General features: G+C 38.6%; 1 protein-coding gene across 2 annotated transcripts in view; it reads right to left on the reverse strand.

The window, feature by feature from the left end:
- The window catches only part of tmem131 (transmembrane protein 131), a 191,722-nt gene that overhangs the window by 120,293 nt on the left and 45,443 nt on the right, over window positions 1-25,986 (reverse strand). For both annotated transcript variants that reach the window (XM_063054492.1, XM_063054491.1), the window contains exon 3: window positions 19,474-19,514. In XM_063054492.1, coding sequence (XP_062910562.1) covers window positions 19,474-19,514 — 41 coding nt within the window. The remainder of the gene's footprint in view (window positions 1-19,473; window positions 19,515-25,986) is intronic.

Raw genomic sequence — 25,986 nt, forward strand, 5'->3', positions numbered from 1 at the left:
TGATCTACTTCAACATCCATTAAGAAGCAGGATAAAGTTCGTGGTTTGTTATGAAAATTCATGACTGCAATGATGACAATGGTTTTGATAATCAGGATAAAAGTACTTAATGGATTAATGGATGAGTTTGATCATTTATAAACTGAAGACAGGATCAAGGGAGGTAATGATGAAAGATAGCTGGGAGCTTTAAAGTTACCTGTAGAAACTGGGATTCTTCAGATGTCATCAAGCGCAAGACACAGAATAAAACCAAAAGGGGCTCAAGAATTATTCCTTGGAGAGGTGATAGTCAAGAGTGGAGAAGCATCAGAGGGGTTACAGTATCTTGACAGAATGGTCCAGCAGTTCATTCTTTGTTAAATATGAATATCAGCTCCTTAGCTCCCTCCAAAAGTGTCATTTTAGGCTATGAATGGTTATGACCAGAATGTACATATTCATAATTCTTGAATTTCAAGGTTGAAGTAAATATATTCACATAAGTATATTCACAAGATGATGGGAGATAAAACAGCAGATTTGAGTTTTTCTGAAGCCAGGAACTTCAACAGTTTAAAAAGAGAATGAATAGTTAACATAAAGTAAATTGAACGCCAGAGATGGAAATTGAATGGTCAACAGTTTGAGGGAATCAGTCAGTGGAGGTAGGCTTGTAAATAACTTCTAGCCAAATATGAGAGAAGAAAACTACAGAAAATGGTATTTTAGGTTTTGGGAAGATCACAAGGTCAAAGGGACAAAATCTGGAACAGCTGCTTGAGCTTCTGCTGCAGTTATTGTAGTAAAGATGAAGATGATAAAGGGTTTTAAGACTAGGTACTCCAATTAAAATATGCATAAAGATTAATTTGGTTGCAGCAGTTTCTGTCTCTTGAGATTTAGCTGTAATTTCAACACGTTTCTCTTTACTCATTTCAAATTTCCATCAATTCAAAATGCAGCGGGCAACAATTCAATGGCTTAAGAAACAGAACTATTTTCAATACACACACACATGAAAAACACATTCAAACTTTCATCACTTCCCAAAAAGGACATCTGTAACTAGTGTCAAAACTGTAAACTACAAACATAAATAACTTAACACTTGCAGTTAATTAAAAAGTAACTTTCTTTAGTTTCCATTTATCTACGTGCATAAAACAGGTGCTCTGCAGGAACTTTGTTAGCATGGTCACTGCAAATTAGTATCAGAAAGTATTTTCAAACCTAAGAATATCTTTAACACAACCTCAGATACATTTGGGGAAAGAATTCAAACTATGTCAATGCACCTATTCTCCACCTTAAAATATAAATCAATTTATCTAAAATACAAGTATTTTGCTCATTTTAGAGAAGCAAAGAACATTTGTAACTGAATATCTGCAGTAAAATTGAAATAAAATTCAAACACCAGAACAAAGTTTAACGTTTATCCAATGAACTTTGGTTAGAGATTAGGTTAATGATGCTCACCAACTTTCTTGACATAATTAATTCAAATAGTGCCCTGAGAAACATTTCAAATACAACATCCCATTTGACAGTTTTAATTTAAACTATTTTCATACAAATTTATCTCAGTAACAGCTGGGATTATAAACAAAATCCTATCTGACAATTCCTCTCAATGAAACTATGCTTTAAGATGACCAGCATTGCTGTAATTGTAACCTTAAAGATGACATTTTATGAATCTTGTCAATTGACCTGCACATAATTCGCAACTATTTTTAAAGATACTTCGATCGTCAAAACAGAAATTACAGAATATAACAGGTCACACTCAGTCCCTCAGACTGATTCTCAATTTACTGGAAGATATTCATTTATCACTGCCATCTGTATCTAATCAAGCCAAGGTTATTGTCATTTAACTATATACATGCATACCATCAAATGAGACATTTGCCTGAACCAGGGTGTAGAGCACTGTAGCATACATAACACAACTACTTACGAAATCTACAGATGAATTACACATAAACAGACCAAGTGTATACATTAAATTTTACAGGGGACAGAACAGATTAACCAGTGGCACTTTGAATGCGATGCGACAGGGAGCTAAAAAGCTTAGTGGCCAGAGGGAAGAAACTGTTTCCCATCCTAACCTTGTTTTCATGCGTTAGAGTCTCCATCTGACAGTAGAAAGTCAAAGAGGATGCTGGATGGATGGATACGATCCTTAATAATACTAAGGGCCCTGCACACACAGTGCTCCTGATAAATGTCCCCGATGGATGATAGAGAGATCCCTATGGTCCTCTCAGCTGTTCTCATGGTTGTTTGTAGGGACTTCTGGTCCTATGCTCAGCTACTCCCATACCAGATGGAGATGCAACTTACAAAGTTGCAATGCTATCGACCATACGAAGTTGCATTGCTATTTTCCCTTCTAGTATTTCAATCATCGAATTAAAGTTATACATCTAGATCAGGAAGCCACAGCCCAAACTGAGACTTTTCTGGATGAATCTAAGGAATGGAAACTCAAGTAAAATAAATTCAAACTCCGGACTACACGCTTGGGCAACATGCAAATTGCCAGGCAACAACAACTCAACACATGGAGTTCTGTGGGAGACAACAGTCTATATTTTTCTGCCATTTCCCAGCACAACAGCAGCTTTCAGGATCATCCCCAAACAAGGACGTCCAGACCAGCAGGACCAGCTTGGTGTGGTGTGAGAAACAGGTGGTGGTGGCTGGGCAGCTATAGTGATCGAAAATATCACCCATTACACTGGATTCAATGTTGTCCGAATAATTCAAAACTGCAAATAATGCTGTTATGGGAAAACTCCCCATAAGGAACCAAGTCAAGTAATTTAAAGAATTTTGCAGCAAAAAGTGAAAGTGGATTAGACAGCAGAATGAAGTGTTTTTTTTAAAACAATCTCCAGTCTAGTATTTCAAATGACTAATCAACCTACTAATGTTTTGTATGGGGTTATCGTGGTCACACCATGATTCACCGTGATAAATTGCAAACAAAGGCCAGTCTTTATGATTGTCATTTCAGCAATAATTTAATCTTCAATGATTAATACAGCAGCTTATTTAAACCAAGGTAACAGCTATTCTTTAATCAGAAATTGTCTTTGATTTTTCACAATATTTCTCAAGTAAGATTATGTTTGCTGTATTACATCATGGTCTGCCTTAAGTAATTATCTGTTTTTAAATTGAATTCTTATAATGTGACATTACAACACCTTGTACGAATATAACATTCCTTAAAGTGTGCCATGGCGCACTGAAGGAACAATACAATGTTATATGAAGTTAGTGAATAAAACATCAGGACAAATGATCAAGTGTTAGTCTAGAGGGATTTTAAAGAAAGATTACAGCAGATTTGAATTTCAAAGCTAAGAGTTCTGGTGACAATCACATTGATGATTAGTTAGTTATATTAATAGCTGACTTCAGACCACATCAATTCTTCCTGACATATTTCTGCACAGACTTCCTTTATTTTCCCCCATCTTTCTGCCATGGCTTCAATCTCCAAATCTGCCTAATAGATTCGCAAATCCCCTCAATCCTCAACCCTTTTCAAAGCATACAAAGATTCCAGCTTTGGTAAACTGAGATATTAACTTTAAATACATGCACTTCCACAGTTTATAAATTCCATCTTGTGGCCAGAGCTGCAAGATGAAGTTTACAAAGTATTTGCCACAATATAGGAGATAAAATTGACTTGGATAGGGCGTAGGAAGCAATTAAATTAGTAACAACGAAAGCCAGAAAGGAATAATTAATGGACATGAATGCCAATTAAAGTAAAGAAATAGATTTCAATTGATTTGTGCCCAGGTTAGTATTAAAAGAGCACTGTGGTTACTCTATACTACTTTCACAAACAGCAGAAGAAAGCATGAACTACAAATGCAAATTACTATTAACACAACTTTCCTCGTGTTTAAGCAATTGTTTGACTAAGATGTTAAGGGATAGAGCACTATGCAAGCAACAGGGGAGTGCTGCTAAAGAATGAATACTGTGGGAGGGGAAGAGGAAAGTGCACCATAGGAGGTCAAGGGAACCTGGAAAGACTAATGAAGAACAATATGTACAGGAGAAATATGCTTTATTGATTTCCTTTAGGAGACTGTCTAGCAAGAGCTTAGCAAAGAAGTCTCCATAAGGCATGTGTTGTATCTAACTGACAAATACTGGAAGGCTGCACGTCTACACTGAGAGTTCCTACGGGCTAAAGTCTCCTGTTCTCAAGTACACAGCCTGGTGAACTCTTTAATAAAGCAGTGTTGGAGATCAGAAGTAACCTGGAATGATCTAGAGGCTCCAGTTCTAGTCTCACCCAACTCAGTGGAAAAAGTCTGCTTGCATTTTACCTGATCTTCATCACTCAATTTTGTAGACCTCTATCAAATCTCCCTTCATTATTCCCTAGAATGTAGAAGGAAGTCCTAACCTATCCAAGCTTTCCCTACAACTCAGGTCCTCAAGGCCTGGCAACATCCTTGTACATTTTCTCTGTACTCTTTCAAACTTATTTACATCTTTCCTGTAATGACCAACACTGCACATAAAACTCCAAACTAGGCCACACCAACATCTTATACAGCTTGAACATAACATCCCAACTTCTGTACTCAATGCCTTGATTTATGAATGCTGATGTGCTAAAAGCTCTCCATGACCCCATCTACCGGTGACATCACTTTCAAGTAATCATGGACCTATCTTGCCAGATCCCTCTGCCCTACTGCACTCCTCAGTCCCCCACCACTCACCATGCAAGTTGTACCCCAGTTTGTTCTCCCAAATTGCAACACCTGGCACTTGTCTGCAGTAAATTCCATCTGCTGTGTTTTTAGCCCGTTTTTCAAGCTGCTCTGGATCCCACTGCAAGCTTTGATAAGTCTTCCTCACTGTCCACTACACCCTCGATCTTGGTATCATCCGTGAATTTGCTGATACAGTTTACCACATTGTCATCTATATCGATGATTTGGATGACAAACAACAATGGACCCACCACTGATCCCTGCAGCACTCCATTAGTCACAGGCCTCCAGTCAGAGGCAACATCAAATAACATCCTGGCTTCCCCCACTAGCATCTGCTACCATTTTCTGGCTTCTACTGCGAAGCCAGTGTCTAATCCAATTTACTACCTCATCAGATAGTCAAAAAAAGACAGGGGCACCGAAAGCAGATACAAAAAGTGAGATAACTCTACAAAAAAAAAACCAGAAACATGGTTTAATGAAATTTCCGCAAATTATCTTCCTCACATTTCTTCATAAAGACAGATAAACTAGTGTGTGATGCTTTCTTGGACATTCATAGGTTACCACTCATCTGTGAGCTCTAATACAATATATTCTGATTATTCCCCTCAGCTGCAGAAAGCATCTGAAGTCACATCAGATACTCAAAAAGGTGGAATCTCCTTCAGTTCTCTCCTACACATACAAAAACAACACCAACATCAACTTCTGGAGTCTCTACCATCTCCATGCATTTCAGATTAGGCAACTGATCCCTACAGTAGGTAAGGCCCAGCTATTGAACAGATTCTATTTTCAATGATGTCCTTATTTTTATTTTCTCCGCAAGTTAGAAACTACACAAAAATCACTCTGTGGTAACATCAACCAATATTGTAATCAATGGCATCAAAAGTACATAAAACAGATTTTAAACATTTAGCAGAAGTGGAGAGGGGAACTCTAGTTCTACTCTGTAGGAATGAACACATCATGTAGGCCAGACTTCCAAGTTTAATATTATGAGAGTGTACTTGTCTGTAGGAATGTCAATTAGCTGGGCGTTCTCAACCAAGGGACAGGCTGTGCAATACATTTCATAATTCAGGTAACATTTACTAATGAATTGCATCAGATAACAAAATCAGACTGGCCATATAAATTATAAACTAACTTCAAGACATCATGGTTACAATTAACAAATAAAGTATTAATTCAAGTATGGCAAAGATAAGCCACAAAAGCAAAGCTCAATCTAAAGTGCCAACAAAACCACTAGATTAAATTACTGCTTTGTGGTGTACTACATGACATCTATTATCATATTTTTCTTGCACTGCAATTAAAACAGCTGAAATACTTCCCCTTCTGTACCAAGGTGTGTCCAGGTACGAGATTACAACTGGAGGAACATCCCACCAAACCAACCAATCATGATTAGCCACTTATCAGTCAACAATAACTTTATTTCAGAGTGGCATGATGACTAATTTTGTAGCTATTATGATTTGGCAAGCATCAAAGTAGTTATGAACCTGCTGAGAAGACTTAAAATACGTAGGGTATTTTACATTCTTGCGATTTAAAATATTTCAATATTTCATAATAATTTGATCTTTAAAAGCTGAACCCATTTCCCTTCCATTCCCTACTAAAAGAGCCATACTCCCCTTTGAAAAGTACTTGGATTCAATTGCAACATACAACTTGGAATGGCTGCACTGATTGCCCATCTTAGACAACATAAATGAGCGGCACAATAGTGCATAGAGCTCCAGTGAGTTGAGTTTAATATTGAGTGCTAATCATGTGGAGCTTGCATGCTCCCCCCACCTCCTGCAGGTTTGGGCTTCCTCTTGCATCCAAAAGATGTGTCGTTGGCAAGTTAATTGGGCACTGTCAATTGATCCTAGTGCGCAGATATATAGTAAAATCAGGGGTAAATTGACAGACGTGAGGAAATAGATTACAGGGAAAATATTGGAGGAATGGGATTGCTGAGAGCTGACATAGATCTGAAGAGTCAAAACAACCTATCTTAACACTAATTTCTATCTTTAGCAATTGTCTATCCCTAGATCATTTACAACTATATTATTTGGGCTCAACACACAACTCAAAAGGAGACAGAACAGGCCCAATCAAGGCCCCACCTTTTTCCCATTTTGTCATTCTTTCTACGACAGGGAACCAACTCATCCTTGTATTGAAAATGATTTGCCAAGAGCACATCCAGAATTTTTCATGATTTCTTGTACTTTAATATTGCCTTGCATTAACTATACCTAATCATGTGGCATCCTCAGATTTATAAATTACTTCCAATTTCATATTAATGCAAAGACAGCACAACAACGACACTAGTACAAACTGTGAAACAATTACAATCTGGATGTACGTTTACATAGTTGGCATTAGCTCAAGAAAAATAAAACCCAGTTGAACCTGGCCGCAGCCTTTGTTGCTAACTAATCTGAACCAGCTTTTCAAAAGCAGTGATATCCATCCCATGCATTTTAGGTATTCTAATAAACTGCAAACCATCATGTAGAATACCAAAATCTAGTTTGATCTGGCACTTATACTTGTGGACACTTCAAATCCAAGCCATATTCCTGTCAGTTCCTTCTCTCACACTAGACTTATACCAATATGTGACCACGGCCTGAGGCAAAAATGGAGTCAATGCTCAGGACATTGTTCCCTGGTCCCAACAACATTCACCAAATTCCTGATTGTATATCATCACTGCAGTAAATATCACTGCAGTAAAGGGAACTTGAAACAAACACCCAAAAATGCATAGAACAGGCCCATACAAGGCCCCACCTTCTTCACATTCCATCACCAGCATCTAGATAAATTAGAAATAATGCATGGAGAATGTACTAAAGCCTATATACTTGTATACTTCCTATTGGTGGATGCAATCATCTTGAAACGTCACAAAGCCAACTTATAATCAAAGCCAGAGTAACACACAACGCCCAGCCAACGTTTTCCATTTATTCCCTTGTTGGGTATCACAACTGGACAGTGACACAAAAATCAATTTTAAGCAAATGGCTCTCCAGGCCATACAGCATGCTGTCTTGTGTGCATGTGTTTGTGTGCATGATAAGAAACAGAACTGATCCAAGAGACCAGTTAGCACTCCACCTCGCACAGGCTCTGTTCTATACATTTCAAATTAACTTTTCTTTTTATACTTTTAAATCTCTTTTGTAAAGATTAAGGCAAATTTGCAAGATTCTCTGGTAAGTACAGACAAAATTAGCTGTGTAATCTTTATGCTTTACCAATATTGTTATTTTCTAATTTAACTTGTGCATCCCTTACCTATTGCTATGCAGATTTTATTATTATTTGCAAATCCTTCTTTTCAATTTTATTTTGTAACTTCATTGTGCTTACCTAATTGTTCTTTAGCTTCTTATCTCCTTTGCAAACCCTCTGGCACCCTCTGTGAACAACACAGGTTATTGTCTTGGATCCAAATAAACTATTATTTCACCCTTAGTCCTTCCACATTTATCACTGTCCAGTGACATAATAATCTAGTCAGCCTTTATAATGTCACAGGACCTCTTGATTAGCATTATTTCCAATGCAACCCTGAAGACATTAGCACTGCTACCAGCAAAAGCATGGCTACAGTAATGTCAAACAAGTTGCATAAGCATTTTCCCCAGGTTATGAACACCTGATCCCCAGCTATGGGTAAGTAATCCCAGTGCCTTGTGGGGAGCCTCAGGAGAAACGAAGGCTATGAGAATAAACCCTGACAGAAAATCGGCGGTGCAACCCCTAAGGAGGCTGGACATCACTGAACATCCTTTTGGCACCTCCTGCAGCCAAGCTGGGGCCAAACGTTTTGCTTCACTTTCCTTTGCACTACACCAGTGAGGCTGAGAGAGAGATCTTGTGACTGGGTACTCCAGGATCACCATACCTTCCACCCAGGCTTGTAAAACTCTATAGAGACAGACAGATGCCATCATCATGAATATCTGATTTATGGACAGGCTGTACATAATATCTAGCGTTTGCAAGACCAGCTTCTGCAAGGCTGTATATATCTTCTGCTATGCTGGAACTCGTGGCTCCGGTGTGATGTTGGAATCACAATACAGCTTTCACATTTTTTCATATGAAAGAAACAAACAATAATTTGTCTGCTGTGTATTGAATAAAGGACTAAGTATGGATAATAGTTTCCGTACAATACCATTTCATTTTGCACAGAAAGCGTAACGCTGGTGTTAAAAGTCCTGGTTTAACTCCAAATTGCTTTGGTTAGCTTACGTTTTTATTTAAATCTATTACTGGGTGGTAATATTTCCGACTCATAAACTGCTCCGATTATGAAAGTTTCACACACAAAATACTGGAGCAACTCAGCAGGCCAGACAGCATCTACGGAAAAGAGTACAGTAGGGGTTTTGGGCCTGGACCCTTCAGTCGACTGTACTCTTTTCCATAGATGCTGCCTGGCCTGCTAAGTCCCTCCAGCATTTTGTGTGTTGCTTGGATTTCCATCATATGCAGATTCTCTCTTGTTTGAGATCATGAAAAGTTCTCAGGAATGGAATCCTGCTGTAATGAGGAGGGCCTGTACATTAAATTATTAGTTGAAAATGGATCCTAAAACAAAAAGATGCCTTCTAACAAGAATTGCAACACTATTTCCAAAAGCAACAAACAGTTTGAAATATTATGACACAATAGGAAAGAGAAATTTGTGGCTGATGAAGCACTTCAGGAATTTGGGAATTCATAATAAAAGAGTTAAATAAAGTAGTTTGACCCTATGTTCAGAGGCCTGAAAAAAAACTGCTTTATGTATAACAGCATATTATAAATATTTAACTACAATACGCGGGTCTATTTCCAAAGCATGAATGCATATCTGAGATTACATAACTCAAAAAAAAATTTAGTAGAAATTAGGCTGAAAATTCCAAGGAGGATTAAATTCCTCTAAAATGGAAAGAATTTTATGATACTTAGTAAATGTATCTATCCTACAAGTTTTGTATCTTTGTAAAACATACTCAGGATTCCATAATATTACATGCTCAGGAATAATATTTCCATAATTTATTCAGACTTCAGTGGCACCATAAAAGGGCTACATTAGATAAATTGTTAGCAAATGGAAGACAACAAGCAGTAACCCTTGCATTACTTTATTAATGTGTGCGGACAGGGAGAGGACTTTCATTCCTATAAAGCTGCCCATTTCAGATGTTCCATAATAAAACCCCATCATGTATCAAGAAACACACTGACATAAAATATATTTTTTTTCTCCACATCAGTACTGCAAGAGCAGATTTTATTCCATATTAAAATTTTGGTAGAGATTTGTGAATTCAGAAAGGGAAATTTCCATTACCTTAGCAGCTGTATTGTGGGAATCACTTGTACTGTCAGCCAATAAAAATGTGTCCCTATTGACAGGCTAGAACAGCCAAGAACAAAAGAACACTTAAGGATTTAAGGACCACACTAGACCGGATAATTTTGAAAACGGTTTCGCTTAAAAATGATAGGTGTCCACACCAGGTGTTTTTGAAAATACCTCCGTCCACATTAGAATGGATATTTGGGCGAATCTCCTCCTACTGGGCATGTGCAGGACACACAGAAAACAAGTGAAGAGGAAACGGTATACTTGCTGCACGTTTGTCCAGTTACTGACTACAAGAACCTAAAAGGAAATTGCCAAACGAAAGACTTGGTGCGCGTTTTGTCCAGAAACATTTCCTACAGCCATAGTCTCTTCACCGATGAAAGGGACGACAGCTACAACTAAATGCAATAAGGCTTGTTATTGGCAAAAGTGAAATTTGCTGTTACCTCATTTGTTTGCCTTTACTTTTGCGATGTTTTTGTGTATTATTTTTGCTGTATTTAATGCAATAAAACGAGTTACTGGGCAAAAGTGACAATTGCATCTATTGAATGTTTGCACAAGCAATACATTAATAAAGCATCTTGTTAAATGTATAAAACATGTTTGTAGTGTTATCTTGTATTTCCATACAATGTTACATTAGGCTGTTACACATCTATTGTCAGATATTGTTGCTGTGGTGTTGGAGGCTGCGTTCAAGAAAACAATGAAATGCCACGCTGCCGCCACCATTTGTTCCGGCACATCATGACGGCGTTTTTAAAATCAGCCAGTTACCCCATACACACTGCAACCGCCAACTGGCGTTTTCAGATTTAAACACTCTAGAGAGTGTTTTAGAAAAGCTCCGTTTTCGGGGGAGGAAAACGCTGTTTAGTGTGGATGGAGGGTCAAAATGAAGAGAAAAACTCTGGTCATGGATTTATCCGGTCTAGTGTGGACGTAGCCTGAGTCAGAGCACCCACCAGGAGTACTTCGAAGAACTTCCAAAATGAGACTCCTTCCTTGTCATGAGTATCCTCGATTCTCCAATAGTTCATTATTCACAACAACCATAGATTATTCTTTGCCTAAAAAAAATCATTCCAAAGTTGAACAAGACTTCTGGAGCAGATAGTACCTAAAGCACATTGAAAGGTGGCAGATAACACTCCTGGAAGAAAATCCGTGCTTCATCAAGGAAGAAAATATGTCAGGGGATCTTAAAAGTATTACAGGTCACAAATATATATATATATATATATATATATATATATTATTTTTTAAAAAGTCCCCATCTTCAAAATACTTCCAAAAGCAATCATTTTTATGGGGGGGGGGTGAATCCCTACAGTCTACCATGTCATCACAGGGATCCCCTGCATCTACCTCCTTTCACTTGCCAAGGAGCTAACCAGAGTTCGAAGAGGAAATTGCGTCTCTCAACAAGTACAGTGGACATCTTCACCATACAATAAAAATATAGGGGCACTACCTTTTATATCTGTTACATAATGACATGATTTTAACCAGCAGATCCAACACCAACTTAATCCCAGTAGAGCGCAGGATCGAACAAAACTATGTCAATTCTTAATCATCCTCTCCACAACACTGTCTTAGCTCCAGAAAGACTTTCTGGTGGAGAAGAGCTAATCTACAGGATAGATAAGAAACCTCAATCTTCATTGTCTCTGGCCCAGAATGGGATGAATGGCATAATTCTGCTCCTTTGTCTTACGGTTTTAATTCTGGCCTTTAAATTACAATGCTGAGACAATGTACATACATGATATCAAACCTGAGCTGCCAGTCATCTCTCTCGCAAGCACGTACAAAGGGATAGGTCTTATATTAAACATCAGAAACAAGAACATCAGCAGGCGCTGGAAATCTAAACACTCACAAAATGCGGGAGGAACTCAGCAGATCAGGCACCACCAATGAAAAGAGTAAATAGTCGACTTAGCAGGCTGAGCTCCTTCTTCAGGAGTCTTATCTGAATGCCTACCTCAGCACCACACATTCTCCTGACAATCAAGATCCGCTTCGAGATTGTAAAGTATAGATCACATACCTTCTTAGGAGGCACCTGGGAACCAAAGCAGATATTTATAACAAAATTCACTCCCTCCAGCTAACTGAGGGAAAACAATGCTTGCACTAGTCCTCAAAACCTGCACAAAGCTCATGGCATTCAAGCATCCGCCCTCCATTATGCTTTGAAGGCTTGATCTAGAGGAATCACCCAAGCACTAAAGAAGCTCTCACATTGTTGCCATAAAATCATTCAATACATAGGATAGTCAAACCAATGTTTGTGTTGTTACGTACCCCGTAACTGGGTTGCCAAACCAGCAGAAATGGATCACTCAGTTGGAGTCTGGATTACTAGAACTAAGAAAGTTTTATTAAAGAAACAAGCAACACAGTAATCGAAAGGATAATAAATGCAACAGTTCAGCAATGATAAACACACATATGCACAGAATTAAGATAACAGCATCAATCAAGCTCTATCGTTGTCTAGGGATAAATGACCAATTTCAAAGTGACAAAAAGTTCAGTCCAATTTAGTAGTTCAGATCGCAGTAATCGTTGCCATGGCGATGGACAACGTTGGGGGGGGGGGAGAGAGACAGAGACAGAGACACAGAGACAGAGAGAGAGAGAGAGAGAGAGAGAACGGGAACGACTGATCATTCAGAAACGCTTCCACTCACAGACCGGCGATAATTGCTCACAAGTAGCTTTTGGGCAGGTCCTTGGTGATGTCACCTGAGGTCACCGACTGTGACCCCTCCTCCAGATGCGGTCGATCCTCTGCAGTAAACCTGGCACCCAAGCAAGACACACACCGGGTTCCCGCTGATCATACCTTTCCACCCTGTGCGTTGTCCGATACTTCCCACCGACTCGTGAGAGGCGCACCGCTTCCAGGGTCTTGTTACCTCGGGTGGCGTGTGTCCCTGTCTTAGCGAACCTGTCCCTTTTTATCCCCCTGCTGGGGTATCGCTTGTCCATCACTTCAAACAGTTCAGGGTTCAAAGGGGGAGCCGCTCCAGACAGCTCTCTCTCTCCCGTCCCTTCATTACACATCTCCAGATGCTGTTTCATTGTGTTCCTTATCTCTGTCATGAAGACAGGTGGCAGACCAACTGCTGATCACACAGGACAGCTAACATCTTATCTATGTGTATTCTCGTCACAGTGTCTTCACAGATGGATGGAAAACATTAAGGAACAAAGTTTCCAAATCACTTCAACCAACTCAGAACTAGAATAAAAGCAAGTCATTCTCTACTCCAAGGGGCTGCCAAAAGCAATGGTGCCAACTTTCAGTGCAAGTAGAACCTAAATTTCAGGTAGGGATAGCATTTGATGGGCAAAAGAATGGAGAAGATTGAAAACAATCAGAAAATTACAATAACTTGGCCAAATTCAGACGCAGAATTATGGCTGTTTACAATTTTTTTTAAAAAATCACCATTCTGTTTTAGAATTTGGCCAAGTTCTTGCAATTTTAGCTTTGAACAGGACGCAATTACTGAAAATATAGAAAATTGAGGGATGTGATTCACATCAGAACCTATATAACCACGATGAAATCTTGTCTCATCTGCAGCTTATCAGTTATCCAGTTTTAACCCTTATACTGATAGTGTCACTTTATGAGCCAGATCATTCACTGATATTTCACTAAGAGGGAAAATTATTTTTCACCAAGACAGATAAAATAGTAATCAATTACGTGGCATTTCCTTTCTGAACTCAGGTACTTATATCCTAGTTTTTGTCAAGATTACCCAGTTTAATCTGTTAGGAATCCATTAAATCCATGGAATTTTCTACATAAGGCAGCTGTGTAATCTCAGCTGCTGGGGACAGGTCCCCCTCAGGTTACAGCAGAGTCCATTCCTGTGAACTGTTCATAACCCAGACTGTTCACCAGTTGGAAATGTGGCCTCAGACAGAGTTCCCACACAGCAAAAGATGCATGCAGCCCTGCAGCAGCATGCAAATCCATCCCAGTAGTCTCCCAAACACGAGTGAGTGTGTACAGCCTGTACACAAGTTAAAGACTGTAAGCTGGGGAGAACCTGGATACTTGAGAGATCAATGGATTTTCAGTAGTAAGGCAACTAGTACAGGGATATGGCACTGAGGTAAAAGATTGGACATGATCGTATTGAATCTTAGATTGAAGATGAGTGACTGAATAACCTATTTCTGTTTCTTGTATCTTAATTAAAATCCCTCAGATTCAAATCCAACAAGTGTCCTAGTATCAATAGGATGTCCAAAATGCCAGTGTGCTTCACAGTTCTGAAAAATCAGTTTAATTTTTAAGCAATAAAAGGAAAGGTACGTTGCATCCAGAGTTTCTCCGGTTAGCAGACGATTTCCCTCCACGCCTCTCTGACGCAGTGAGGAACCGCGTACGAGGCAAGTTACAGCAGTGGTTTGCCATTGCCTTCTACTGGGTGAGTTTCCAAAGAGATCACCAGCTCGTAACCCAGTACGGGTGGAATGCGTACTTCCAACTGACAGAATTTCCTCAATTAGCTTCCATTAATTACGAATTCACTCTTAAATCTTCTACGTCTAGCTCTTAAAGTAATGTTCAATGCTCGGCGTTCTATTTTAGGGAATACAACCCTGTTTGTTATCAGCTTTTGTACATTTAAGACATTCAGCTAAAGCAGAACTACTACTTTCTTTTACTCTGGTTCGCTAAATAAAAACCTGCTCAATTAAATTTCATGACTACACATGCTGCATACACTGAGCAAAATTGCAGCAAATGGAGCTCAATCATTTGTTCTATTAAGATATAGTAATTCAAACCGTCATGATTAATGACGTGATCAGGAAACCTAAATATGGGTCTTCAACTCCATCATTAATTTGTCAGTAGGGCAAGTTGAAGTACCAATATCAATCCATATTTTTTTTAAAAAAACACAAAAGGGAACATTGTTAACATGTACAGGTCCTCCCAGATTTCCAACACCTGACTATAAACATGCCATACATTCAAACAAGCATTATGGAGACTGGCAGACTAGATTTACTGGCTATTGTGGACTTGCACAGGCACCTCCTGCCAATGGTAACAAAACAGGGTACATCTGCAGGATTGCTCCCCAACCATCCGACCTTTTACAATCAGGGCCTGAGTCAAGCCGAGTCAGGAGTGTTGACTAGATTCACTTGCTCACTAACTGAGATAATGAGGCCAGCTAGCAGTGGCTCTTCCCACACCTGCTCTCTCTCTCACATATCACAAGTGCTTCTGCGATCCTCTTCCATACAGTATTCTTTATTCATTTCCAACTTATGAACTTTCAGGTCCTGGGGGGGGGGGGGGCAGGGGGGAGAGAGAAACCTTGGTGTAAGCTGACTATACAAGTATAAAACTGCCCACGTAACAATGAATTATGACTGCTTACCACCTCAAGGAACACCTACAAGCTATAGTAGCTTCCCTGTTCAGAAAGGTTGATGCCACATTCAGCTGAGACACAACTCATGGCAGCAACTGGGTCATAGGTGCCACAAGTTCTGGGCCAAAAGGCATATTACAAACTATTTTGCTAGGGTGCCCAGAAATGTCAATCAATGCAATAAACACGTGTGCTGCTGTGGTAGTCAGAGGGTTTAAAACTGTCCAAGAGTGGACAGTGTATTCTGTTTGATTAGAGTCACATACAATGATAGTTAATGGTCTGCGAACATTGAAAAAAAAATAAGCAGTGAGATTTACAATGACTTAACCAAGGAGCAAATCTTCCATATTGAGTGATCATGAGATTATGGATTATTCAGAGAAACCATAAACGGTGATTAAGGCAACATAAATCTGGAACTAGTCCAGCATAAAATAAAACAATATCCCAATATAATAGCCTTTAAAATTGGGAAACTGGTTCGCCTTACTAAGACCCAAGATCTCAGAGACCTAACAAATTCATTGCAAGATAAGTCATCTGGTTGCACTGAGATGAGCAACAGTTGGTCTATTTTAGGAGATAACTAAATGCCTGGATTAAAACAGGGCAATATAAGTGATTAAACCTAGTACATGACACCTGTGGTAAACAAAGTCCTTGTAAGGAGCAGTCAATTCCTGGCTCTGCTACACCTGATTGACTGAGTACTACAAGTTGGATGCTACACAAATTAAGTGAGAAATAGTTATACTATGACATTCAATGCTCCAAATGCAACAAGATCAAAATGACTTCGACTGGACCATCAACATGGTACCACTTCAATCAATCAGCGGCAAAATTCTGGGAACACAAAGAGACCGCAGGACCAACACTCACAAGGAGATCCCCAGGCTGAGACTCAAAACAGGTCAGCCAATATAACTGAAAACAGATTATTTTGTATCTCAACAGGAAGCATAGCATGCAAAGTGTGAGTACTCGCACAGCGTCATTACATCACCAGTTTGAATAAAGCCAAGGATGCTCATCACCAGTTATCAGTAGCACAACTCTATGCCAATTTGACATTCAGCAGCTCAATTCAGACGACTGTGTACAAGATATAGGGTTTTCTCAGCCTCATGGAAATATTTTGGTGCTGTTGATTTCCTTCGCAAGTCTTAAATAGATATGCAATTTAGACAAATTCTTGTGACTAAAGCAATACTTCATCACGTCTCCACCATAGCTTCACATTATGAATTCTATGAAATTAGATCTATTAGGGTCAAGACCACATAGCACACATCATTTTGAATCCATGTTCTCATATCCCTTGAAGATTTACATAGTTGCAAATCAGTCCACTTCTTCGACATTGCACTACTGTTTCCCTCAAAATATGGCATTCATTTCAAGTTAGAGAATGTTATCATTAATTCTCATCAACTGTTACCAAAGAACTATGGCTTAACTTGTGATACTGTTTGCTTCAATAGTAACTTCTGAAAACCACATACCACAGCATTTAGAGCACAAGGGTGGGAGGACTGAAAACAAAATCTCAATAATTCTAAATGTCAGGCATCACTTCTGTTTCACATCATCCAAACTGGACAATCTTATAGGCAAGAAGAGAAAGAAAAAAAATGAGAATAGTGGAACATGGGAGATGCCAAAGAATGTTTAAGAGGTACAATTCAAGACAAATGGAAATATTGGGAGAAATGGTCTGAAATTAGTACACAGGGGACCAGCAAAATTACCTCAAAGTGCCAAGTCTGGATGGCTGCAACAGATACTGATCAAACAAGACACCGCGCTGCAAACATAATTTGACCTTTATTAAGGTACAGGATGCAGAGAATTAGTGAGGCAGAGAATAAAAGTGATAGGGGACCTGCAGTTCAATGTCACATGTAGATCAGTACGTGGTCTTCAAGTCCAAGGAAAGCATATTAAACAGGCATTTCAATTAGAAACTAATATATGAAAATAGCTACTTCATCAGGGTGATGGGAAGAGGTCAAAAAGTCGAGGGTCCTAATGAAGGGTCTCAGCCCGAAATATCGACTGTTTACTCTTTTCCATAGATGCTGCCTGGCCTGCTGAGCTCTTCCAGCATTTTGTGTTGCTTTAAATAAGGAAAAGTACCCAAGTCTGGTACAACAAGGCACTGGAGTAAAAGAATAAAGTACTACGGTGATGTGGGGATTTTTTTTTTTCCCCAGGAAATAGTTCTTTCAGAAGGTTGAAGGGTAATATTTGGCCAAATAGTTCTGAAAGATCTGGAAATAGTAAAGGATGACATATCTAATAGTGCGGAGAAAGGAAATGCAATGAACAAGGACCAATGAATCTCAATGGAAGGGAATTATCTGTACAAAAGATTCTAAAGATTAGAATGTGCCATCATCAGAACAGAAACAATGGAAGTTATAAAAGAACAAGGATTGGAGAAGATGGAAAGTACATGTAGGAGGAAATGTTTTAAGTTGAATATTGCTCAAAAGCTTAGTTCTAGAAATATAAAAAAGGAAGAAAGCTAAATTGTATGAAGACGTCAGATAAAAAGTGAAACAAATACAGGTGCATATTCCTTTATCCGAAATCCATAAAGCTCCGAAAACCGAAGTTTTTTTTTGCCAACAGCTGACGTCACTCAGGTGTGACATGGCAGCACTAGCAGAGGCCGCCAGACGTCAACTGTGGCTCGGCACTCGTACTGGTTACACGTGCATTTGCTGTTCACTGATATTTTGAGTTCACTGTTGACTTTTGTGTTTAATTTTACTGCGAAAATGTCAAAAAGAGCTGCAGATACCCCTATGGGTAACAATGAGAAAAAGAGAAGGAAGCATCTATCATTATCAATAACGCAGAAAGTGGAGTTATTGCAGATGCTTGTTCGTGGTGTGTCTGTGCGGCGTCTTACTGAAGAAAATAGAGCCATAACTACCACTGTATATGATTTAAACAGAAAGACAAGTTACTGAAGTTTTATAGTGACAGTGATGTTCTACATTTATTCCAATAAGTCATTTACTATGTGTTTGATCCAGTTCATTTGAAGCTGTATATTTTTGTTTTATTGAATGTTTTTGTTGGAAATAAATTTTTTTCTTGTCATTATTCCCTAAACAATACAGTATAACAACTATTTACATAGCATTTACATTGTATTAGGTATTACAAGTAATCTAGAGATAATTTAAAATATACGTGAGGATGTGCGTAGGTTTGGCGCGCCACCGGGTCCTAAAGTCTACCGCACTGAGACAGGTTAAATAAGGGACTGGACCATACGTGTTTTTTGGTATCGGGGGTGGTGGGGGTTCTGAAATCCGAAAAATTCTGAATTCCAAAATGCAACTGGCCCCAAGGATTTCGAATAAGGGATTGTGGACCTGTATTGATGAAATCAAAGTGATGGAACAAATTAAGATAATTAGGTCAGTGGTGAGTACAGGTTGAGGCACAGAATTATCAATCAGCATACAGTGGAAGAATAAATCCAGTGTGAAGGGGAAGGGGTGTGCAAGTTGTGGTGGAGGTAGGAGGGTGCAGGGTCATGGTGGTAATTCTACCAAAGGCCGCTGAAGTCAGAATTAGAGGAGCCTGCAATAAAGAACACTGGGAAATGCAGTTGGTAGTGACTGACAGTTTGAGTTATTAAACGTTGAGCAGGTTTTCACTTGTTGACTGGCCATTTTTAATGCAAATGCAGAACTGATTACAAAATTGCTTTCCATTCCTTTGGTTTAAATCTTGTTTTGACCATTTTTAAAACATCCCAAGCTCAAAGAAAAACTCCATTACTCATTGCATGAATAGGTTTTTAAAAGAAAAATATCCAAATACTAAGTCTAAGTTTCAACATAGTTTTCCAACATCTGGTAAAAATACTTACATTTTCTGTTGATATGAACTGAGGCCCATGTCAGACTCCGCCTGTGAATACATAAAAATACACTCAATGGTTCAAGGTATGGTTACAGAAATTACACCACTTCTACAACTTATTAGCAAATTAGTATTGAACAATAGATAACAGAAAATAAAATATGCTGTAATTAATTCAGTTACACACTTCACTAGAATCTTGGTTAAGTGCAGAGTTTCTGACTAAAAATTTATTCATTGGTCAGGTTGCCAGGAGAAACACTGAGGAGAGAGATGGCATCTTGCCCAGAAGTAGTTGTTAATGTTTGGCTAATAATGGCTTCTTGAAACTGTACCTACCAACTCAGATTCAAATACATTTATCGGATATACATTGAAACATACAATGGAATGAATGCAATGCTTACGCTAATAACCAACATACCCAAGAATGTGCTGGTGGGGGAGGAAGGAACCCACAAGCATCGCCATACATTCTGGCACCAATCTAGCATGTCCACAATGTTCAGAACAACATCAGCAGCAGCAACAAACGAAAACAAGGCAACAGCAAAACAAGCTCCTTTCTTTTTTTCATCCTCGTACATACACACACACAAGCATCTACCCCAGGACAAGCTGCCTCCTGTCCTTGACCTCAACTCTTCAGACTCAGACTTCTGGACAAGCCAACCCAGGACTTTCGACCTTCAGGTTTCTCTTTGGCCACCTGCACTACACTTTTTCCACAACTTTAACAGTCTTTCCTTTTGTACTTCCCCAATTTTCCTTAGGCCCTCCAGCAATCCTTTATATCAATTCCAATATTTCAATATTATGTGCATAAATGCTTTTAAAGAAATCTCCACTCCAATTTTATTAAAATTCATTTGCAAATGATAAATATTTTTATGTCTTAAGAGCAACGTCTGAGGTTTGGTATGATTCTAAAATCCAGCTATGAAATTATCAAGTCTCCAAAATTTTTATATCCAAAAATGGAATAGTTAAGGGAAAACATGGGTGCCCCTCAGGCAAAGTCAGCAAAATCAAAGCAGAAATAAGAACATGTTTATCAGGAATGATAATAAATAGCTTATAGATCACATTATGGAAATTAAAAAATATTCCTAGAAATAATGGGGAACCACAGGGTCAGAGAATGATGAACAACAAATTAATGAAGAAATGGCACCGGAGGAATCAATGAGACAAAAAGCCAACAAATTGCACAGGATCTCATAGAATAGCTTATATCCTACTGTTTCAAATGAGACAATAAATATTTGACATTCCTGAATTTTCTGAATTCTTAAATTCCCCTCCACTGACTTAAAATTAGCAAATAATTTCACATTCAGAATCAGGTTTAATATCGCTAGCATATTTTGTGAAATTTGTTGTTATGCAGCAGTACACTGCAAAATATAAAAACATTTACAGGTAATATATTTTTTTAAAAAGTTAAATTAAATCAGTAGTGCAAAAAGAGAAAAAAAGTATGAGGTAGTGCACATGAGTTCAATGTCCACTCAGAAATCTAATGACCGGGGGGAAGAGGCGCTATCCCTAAACCATTGAGTGGGCCTTTAAACTCCTGGGCCTCTTCCCTGAAGGCAATGAGAAGAGGGCATGCCCTGGGTGACTGAGGTTCTTAATGATAGATGCCACCTTTAGAGGCATCACTCCTTGAAGATGTCCTAGATGCAGGTGAAAGTAGTGCCCATGATGGAGCTGACAGCAAGTAGTTAACAAATACGGCAATTGGAAAATGAGTGAAACCATGCTAACAGGACACAGATGTGATTGGGAAAAGAATTATGAAATGAACTAGTCTTTGAAATAAAAACAATTGTAGAGAACCTGCAGGTACACATGTAGAGTACACTTGTGGGATCAACAACTCAACAGAGGGATCTAGGAATAATGGAGCATAGTTTCCTGAAGGTGGAATCTCATGTGGATAGGGTGGTGAAGAAAGCTTTTAGTATGCTGGCCTTTATTAATCAGAGCTTTGAGTATAGGAGTTGGGATGTAATGTTGAAATTGTATAAGGCATTGGTAAGGCCAAATTTGGAGTATTGTATACAGTTCTGGTCACCGAATTATAAGAAAGATGTCAATAAAATTGAGAGAGTACAGAGGAGGTTTACTAAAATGTTGCCTGGGTTTCATCTCCTAAGTTACAGAGAAAGGTTGAACAAGTTAGGTCTTTATTCTTTGGAGCGTAGAAGGTTGAGGGGGGACTTGATAGAGGTGTTTAAAATTATGAGAGGGATTGATAGAGTTGACGTGGATAGGCTTTTTCCATCGAGAGTGGGGAAGATTCAAACAAGAGGACATAAGTTGAGAGTTAAAGGACAAAAGTTTAGGGGTAACATGAGGGGGAACTTCTTTATTCAGAGAGTGGTAGCTGTGTGGAATGAGCTTCCTGCAGAAGTGGTTGAGGCAGGTTCGATGTTGTCGTTTAAAGTTAAATTGGATAGATATATGGACAGGAAAGGAATGGATGGTTATGGGCTGAGTGCAGGTCGGTGGGGGTGAGAGTAAGAGTTCGGCACGGACTAGAAGGGCCAAGATGGCCTGTTTCTGTGCTGTAATTGTTATATGGTTACCTGGTTAAATTGTTAACTAACAGGTGGTTAACTAACAAGCAGAGAATTGCAATGATCATTGCTTGGATGCCTGTGTGTATACTGTACAAATGTCACCTGAGTGTACAATATATACAAACTTGCTAGTAGTACAAAGCTAGATAGGAAAGCAGGCCACAGAACGATATAGAAAAATTAATGGGCAAACATAAAATGACTGGCAAAAATAATTTGGTAAAAATTTGAAAACTTTGCATTTTGGAAGATCAAAGTGACAAGTAAAATATATTTTGAAAAGTGAGAGACTGGGAAATACTGATAGTCACAGAGACCTTTATGACTTCAATGCAAACCACTGAAAGTTAATAAGTATATTTAGAGAAATCAATTAGGAAAACATAGTACTGTAGTTGTTTATCTGCTATATTCAAACTCCAGTTTGTTAAAAGTTGTTTTGCTGCAATGATAGGGATCTTAGAAGCCAAACCTAAAATTCTGACATTTATTCCCCATTGTGAAAATGTATTTGCCCTAAAAATGCAAAGTACGATGGGTTGCTTTACAAATTGAGGAAGATCATCCTAGTGAACAAGTATAAAAATACTTATAGTCAGCCCCAATCACAATACTTGACAGGGTATATTCCTGGGCATCAAGCATTCAGCAGGGAGGTGGGCTATGAAAGGTAATGTTTCTGTAAGGCAATAATTTAGACAGCAGGTTACAGTCTCAACTTAAGGGCTCAGCTTTTTAATAGCACAATAAGAAAGCTACTTTACTCAGAACATTGTGATTCTTTGAAATTTTCTCTCCCAACATTTGAGTACAATTTTGATTATTAAATTGTGCAATCTGATGTTTGCAGTTCAGAAGTCAAAGGATAACGAGGTTAGGCAGGATAACAAACTTTGATTACAGTCTAATAGTGATACTGAGAAAGCTTGGGGTCTGGGTACTTCCTATTTCCACTTCTTGAGATTTGGAGATGAGGAAGTCAAAAGATGAGATGATGAAGTTGATGACAACCAGCCATAATGTTAATAAATTTGGCACCATGTTCAAAGACCCAATCTCCTGGGCCTACTCTCATTTCCTGTGATCTTTTTCCAACTCTCATATAACCCAGTCTCTCAATCGAGACTACTTACAAGAGCAACGGACTGAGGGCTTTGAATGTTATTTCAGCTATGTAAAATATGATACAAATATAAAATGTAACATAAGTATATGGTTGCATGCATGAATTGGCATAATTGAGCAAAAGCTAGTCAGCTCATGACTTATTCCATACATTCAACTTTGAATTCTCACAAATTGGGCTTCTGACCCATTGAATCATTTCTCTTTTTCTATTTTAACACTTAAAAGCATCAGCATGTTCAAGTCACAGAAGCACACAGATAACTAGACTTGCCAATTGGCAAGCTATTACATCATACCAAGGTGATAAATTCACCATCTGGTTGGCATCTACAATGAACTGCCATAAACTAAGTTAATAGAGTGCTAATGAGGGAAGGTTGTCTACTATCCCTACCAGATAAATCGACATAGTACATGAGTACCATGTACATCATTGGTACTCAACTGCCTCCGAGATGATATCATAGAGGTAAGGGAATCATGAATATTTATTAGCCAACCAGGAATACAACTTTTGCAGATATGTAGAATAAATATTGTGGAGAGGAAAACATTTGGCTGCGCAAAAGCAAAATACTGTTAATTCTGGAATAGAATACAGAAATGCATGTACTCTACAGGTGAAACAGCCTCAGGACAAAGAACCAAGTCAGACTGACTGAAATTTAGGATTGGTAATATTAATTCTGCTTCTCTCTGCAAGCTCTCGTTTAACCAAGTGTATCCAAGGATTTGTTTTTTTTTAAATTTCAATTAAACATTGCCATTTTATTTTTTGTTCACCATTATAACTCAAAAAGATTCCCAGAATCCACAATATTTTGCTTTACTATACAATACTAGTGAGCCCATTTCTGCCAACACCACAGACCAGTTTAGTTTTACTGTTCATTTAGATAACTGCCTCTCTGAATGAAGGTCTGTGACTAGTGGAATGCCGTAGGGATCACTGCAGAGTCTGTTATTGTTTGTCATCTACATCAATGATCTGGATGATAATGTGCTTAACTGGATCAGCCATTGTGCAGATAACACCAAGATTCCTGGTGCAGTGGACAGCAAGGAAAACTATCACAGCTCACAGTGGGATCTTGACCAGTTGGAAAAATGAGAAATTTAATGCAGACAAGTGCAAGGTGATAAACTTCAGTAGGACCAACTAGGGTAGGTCTTACGCAGTGAACTGTAGGACAGAGGAGTGCTGTAGAACAAAGGGATCTAGGAATAAAGGTCCATAATTCATTGAAAGTGGCATCACAGGTAGATAAGATTGTAAAAGCTTTTGACACACTGGCCTTTCATAAATCAAAGTATTGAGCACAGGAGATGGGATGGAATGTTGACATTCTACAAGACATTGGTGATGCCTAATTTGGAGTACTGTGTGCAGTTTTGGTCACCTACCTACAGGAAAGATGTAAAAAGGTTGAAAGAGTACAGAGAAAATTTACAAGGCTGTTGCCGGGTCTGAGGGCCTGAGTTATAAGGAAAGATTGAATAGGTTAGGACTTTATTTCCAAGAAATTAGAAGAATGAGGGGACATTTGATAGATGTTTACAAAATTATGAGGTGTATACATAGGGTAAGTGCAAGCAGGCTTTTTCCACTGAGGTTAAGTGGGCCTACTAGAGGTCATGGGTTAAGGTTGAAAAGTGAAAAGTTTAAGGGGAACACGAGGGAAAACTTCTTCACTCAGAGGGTCCAGAGTGTGTGGAACAAGCTGCCAGCGCAAGTGGTGCATGCAAACTTGATTTCAATGCTTAAGAGTAGTTTGGATAGGTAAATGGATGGTAGGGGTATGAAGGGTCAAGACCCAGGTGCTGGTCGATGGTTTAGCATGGACTAAAGTGGTGAAGGGCCTATTTCTGTACTGTATTTTTCTGTATCTTTATGACTCTCCCATGTTCTCACAATAAACAGGTTTAAATGTTAAGAGATCAATTTTTAAAATTCAGTACAGCATGTAGAGCAATATAAATATTTGTCACGTCCTATCAAACCTTGAAAAAAAATCCTAATTATGCATTCTGCTCTTGCACATGCTAGCTATGTATGGGAGGGTATTTGGGGCCAAAGGCACACACGAAGAGTTTAATTTATCTTATTGATAGTCAAATCAACTGCACGAGTTGAATTAAAATATTAACCAAGTGTGATTCAATATGGATGAACACTGGCTTAAATCCACTGATTCAATCTTAATTTTGCGATGTATTAAACAACAAATAGCAATATTCTGTCCTTAAAATCTACCCCCCACGTATTTCTACAAGCATCAGAAATATAGTATTGTGCAATTTCCTTTTTACAAAAAGTTTTCACTTTGCTGCTCTTGTCAATAGGGAAGAACAAGTAACCCGGAAATCTGTCTCCAAAAACATCTTCTAGTTATTTGAACGTCCTCTACTTCAACATTTTGTCACATTAAAATACAATTTTGCCTGCAAGCTAACTTCCCAAGTTTGCTATAGGATAACAAAAATACCGTTTCCTTCACAACCTCTGAAATCCAGATGCTGGTCAAGTTCGTATGTCCTCTCAGTGTCTGCTCGAGTTTCTGCAAAGTGCTCTGGCTTTTTTCAATATCCCAAGACAAGCTGGCAAATTAATTTGCTACCGTAAATTCACAAACAAGAGAAAATCTGCAGATGCTGGAAATCCAAGCAACACACACAAAATGCTGGAGGAACTCAGCTGGCCAGGCAGCATCTATGGAAAAGAGTAAATAGTCGACATTTCAGGCTGAGACCCTTCATCAAAACTGGAGAAGAAAGGACTGGTCAGATTAAGAAAGTGGAAGGAG

The sequence above is a fragment of the Mobula hypostoma genome, chromosome 7 (genome assembly GCF_963921235.1).
Source record: "Mobula hypostoma chromosome 7, sMobHyp1.1, whole genome shotgun sequence".
NCBI lineage: Eukaryota > Metazoa > Chordata > Chondrichthyes > Myliobatiformes > Myliobatidae > Mobula > Mobula hypostoma.